Genomic DNA, 3,755 nt, shown 5'->3' with positions numbered 1-3,755 from the left:
TCAAAGAAAAAGAAAAGAAGAAAATACGGGGTGGTTTTGGTAATTTTAAAACATTGAAACACGAGGAGAAGTTGGTAATTGGAAAGATAGAACAAGTAGGAATAGTTTATCAATGATGACTGGTTCTCCACATGAACTTTTTATATAACAAAACCCTAAACTCCGTATACTACTACTACTACTATCGGTTAAACAGAAATAAAATCTAATAATCTCTCTCTCTCTCTCTCTCTCTCTCTCTCTCTCTCATATTTAACATCGTCATCCTCTGCAAATAAAACCAACTCTTACCCAGTTGGAAAGCGACTAACCCATCTTCTTCCCCATTTCTCCATATTTATCTTTCTTCTCTTTGCTCCAACCGAAAGGAAGAATTAAAATGCCTGCGGATCCTCCAAATTCATCTCTCTTGCTCCACAGAATCAACAGTAACACCGCCACCGCCACATATAACTCCACCGCCCCACCAATACCTTCTGCCGATGATAATTCCTTCATGCTTTGCCAAAGACGCTATCCTTTAGCCTGCACTATGCCCGTCCCCGACACCGTCGCTCGCCACCACACCCACCTCATTGGTCCCAATCAGTGCTGTTCCGCCGTCGTTCAGCAGATCGCCGCCCCTGTCTCCACCGTATGGTCTGTTGTCCGTCGCTTCGATAATCCCCAGGCTTACAAGCACTTCGTCAAGAGCTGTCACGTCATCGTCGGGGACGGTGAAGTCGGTACCCTTCGTGAAGTCAACGTCATCTCGGGACTCCCCGCGGCGAGAAGTACTGAGCGCCTCGAGATCCTAGACGACGAGCGTCACGTTCTCAGCTTTAGCGTCGTGGGTGGAGACCATAGGCTTGCTAACTACAGGTCGGTGACGACCCTCCACGCTTCGGCTACGGGGAACGGGACGGTGGTGGTGGAATCGTACGTGGTGGACGTACCGCCGGGGAACACCAAAGAGGACACGTGTGGGTTCGTCGACACTATCGTTCGGTGCAACCTGCAGTCACTGGCTCAGATCGCCGAGAATCTAGCCAGGCGCAAATAGCAAATCAACGTAGAACAAGTCATTTTTGTGAGTAGATTCACAACCCTCCATCAAGATAGATTTAATCTCTCTCTTTCTCTAACATTGCATGTTCTTATTTTTTTTTTTCTTTCCAAAAGGAAATTTTTTAGTGATACGCCGTCGATTTTGTGAGTATCCGATGAATGGGTTGCCGATGGAACATCTCATCACTGCCAAACTTCATGTTTATCGTTTCACCTGTGTCTGTGTACAACTTCTTTTGTCTTTTTACTCTCTTTTGTTTAATCTGTGAAATAGTAATAATAAATACACACACTCCGTCTCCATCGTTAAAGTATATATCTTTTAGCCTCCACTATTTTCGTCGTCATTGCTGCCAATTGTTCTCTCCAGTTTCTATATAACTTTATAAATTAGAAAAGAAGATAGAGATTTATTATTGAAAGTGATGAATGGAGTCATGGAGCAACTTGGGGGAGAGCAGTATTATAAAATTCAACTTGTTAACTCGATTACGAAGCAGCCGAGCCTCAACTTTCCAGTGTTTCATAAGTTTCCATGTGATTGAGGTCGTCATTAATTCCATCATCTTCATGGCGAATCACCCCTTGCCTCTCTTTACCGGTCAGTGCGAAGGATGGAACCCTGTGTGAAAACCTGAATAGTTCCCTGGGTGGAATTAGAAACGTATCCTAATTCATTGGCGAGAAGACACTAACAAACCCTTTGACCTTTTATCCCAACCAAACACCACCATTTCGATAACCGAGAAGTCACTGAAGCTACTGGAAGCGTTATCGCGTGCAAAGAAGAGAGAGCGGTGGAGATATGACGGGACTCGGTATTGTTACAAAGAGTTGTCGAGAAAGTGATGGAAGTATCGAGCAATGCGACAGAACCAAATGACCAAGAAGAAGAAGAATGGGGTCACCAAAATGCAAGACTATTAGAAGTTTAGGATTATTTGTATATTTTACCCTAAAAAATATGTCAATAACATTTAGCGATCGAAATTAACAGTCCTGTCACAGTCAGACATCAAACTGAGTTATGAAATGAAATGTTTGTTTCAAATTGGACCGAAAAAACTTAGTCACTAAGCTGTAAAAAGAGTCATACGTTTTAGAAGTTTAAGCCTAACTTTTAATAGCAAAAGAATTGAACAAAATAGCATTATTATATGGGATCCAACTCGTAGACTAAATGGAGGAAATATTTACAAGTAAACATGTGAAAAGGAATCCTTTTCCTCTGCCACAACTTTCAACATAGCCAAAGCTGTTGGGAAGAAAAGATGGGGCGCAACTTGCGAATTGTTTATCTGTTTTCCTTTTTTTTTTATAAAAAAAAAAGGTGCAAGTTGAGAGATGTTGCATTGCAAGTTGGGCAAGTGGGAATACTTTGTAATATATTTTGCATCATCTTTGGTGTTAGATAGCGTGTACTATTGTCTGCTTTTGAATGCGTTCACGCCACTCTGCGTCACCCATGACTTCCCATTTCTCTTCAATCTTGTCTCTCACCTCTTGGCTTCCATGCCCATTCTTTTATTTTCTTCAATATATCCACCTTTATGTAAAAGGGTTAATTTCACAGATATTTGAATTTTATATAAGCCGTTAGTCGAAGGGATTAAATCTCAAACATAAATTGCCAAATATGCAAGAACAAATTTAATCAATCACATGAACAACCTAATTTCATGAGTAAAAAAAGGGTAACAGCCCTAAAAATTTTGGTTGTAGTTTTAGTTTTTTGACGCATAAGAACCGAACCATTCATGTGCCGGCCGTTCATATCTTTTTAGTATGAACATTGACATTCAATCCATTGATTAATTAACTTTGATTGGTTATTAGATTATTTTTTTATTATTCGTTGATTATAAGGTTATATTTGTTTAGAATTTTTTAGTTAATTGAGAAACAAATATTCTATAGACGTAATCGTTTGAATCTGTATACTCTAAGAAGAACAACAATTATTTTTATACAGTAGCATTATAGAGGTTATCCTTATAATAAAAAATCTAAATTACGGTTACGGTCGCATTTTCGATTGTGTTTTTTGCGATTACGATAATAACAGATGCTGCAACGATCATTATAGGTACCGTGATGGTGAAGTACTAGTTTCAAATAATACATTTACCATTATATAACAACTATTCCAATAATGAGCCATTATTTAAATCCATGCTCAAAGTTTAATTCTCTCCCTTCATAGTGTTAATATTCAACTTATAAACATAGTTTAATACTTTATTTTACTAAATTAACTGATAATTGATAATAAACATACATATTTTTTAAAATTTGATTTACGTGTTTAAAATATACTTCATGTCAGATACAAGTTCATATTCTTTAGAAAACTGATACTTTCTTTTGTGATTTTAAATCAATCCTCCGAAGCCACTCATTTGCATTATAAAACACAATAACGAAGGAGAGAAGAATTACTCACCACTCACTAGATACATGAATGCATACAATGCAAGTCATTTTCCCGACATGACCCATTTAGAAGAGGGGGAAAATCGATATGCAGTTGGTGTTATTGTTGAAAATTATTAGACTTTTGGAAGACGAATAAGATTAGTTGACGTTTAATTTATTGATTTTAAAGTACCATAAGAAAATAAATTACATTCATAACTTTAGGTTATTGTCGAAACATTTTTTTTTTCTTTCAACAAAAATATTAAAAAAAATCATGAAATAGCTAATTA

The 3,755-nt window shown here is 37.6% G+C and overlaps 1 protein-coding gene across 1 annotated transcript; it reads left to right on the top strand.

The window, feature by feature from the left end:
• The first annotated feature begins 211 nt into the window (after positions 1–211).
• On the top strand, positions 212–1,144 carry LOC120214057 (abscisic acid receptor PYL4-like). The gene has a single exon (XM_039212053.1). It carries the CDS (start codon positions 380–382, stop codon positions 1,040–1,042), a length of 663 nt encoding a protein of 220 aa, XP_039067984.1. The 5' UTR covers positions 212–379; the 3' UTR covers positions 1,043–1,144.
• The last annotated feature ends 2,611 nt before the right edge of the window (positions 1,145–3,755 follow it).

This window comes from Hibiscus syriacus, unplaced genomic scaffold (assembly GCF_006381635.1).
Source record: "Hibiscus syriacus cultivar Baekdansim isolate YM2019G1 unplaced genomic scaffold, ASM638163v2 tig00110050_pilon, whole genome shotgun sequence".
NCBI classification, from domain to species: Eukaryota; Viridiplantae; Streptophyta; class Magnoliopsida; order Malvales; family Malvaceae; genus Hibiscus; species Hibiscus syriacus.
The sequence above is the reverse complement of the archived record's forward strand: the minus strand, read 5'-3'. Positions and strand labels throughout refer to the sequence as shown.

Excerpts from the sequence above, each read along its gene's own strand:
- LOC120214057 (XM_039212053.1), top strand. The coding sequence starts at position 380 with ATGCCTGCGGATCCTCCAAATTCATCTCTCTTGCTCCACAGAATCAAC.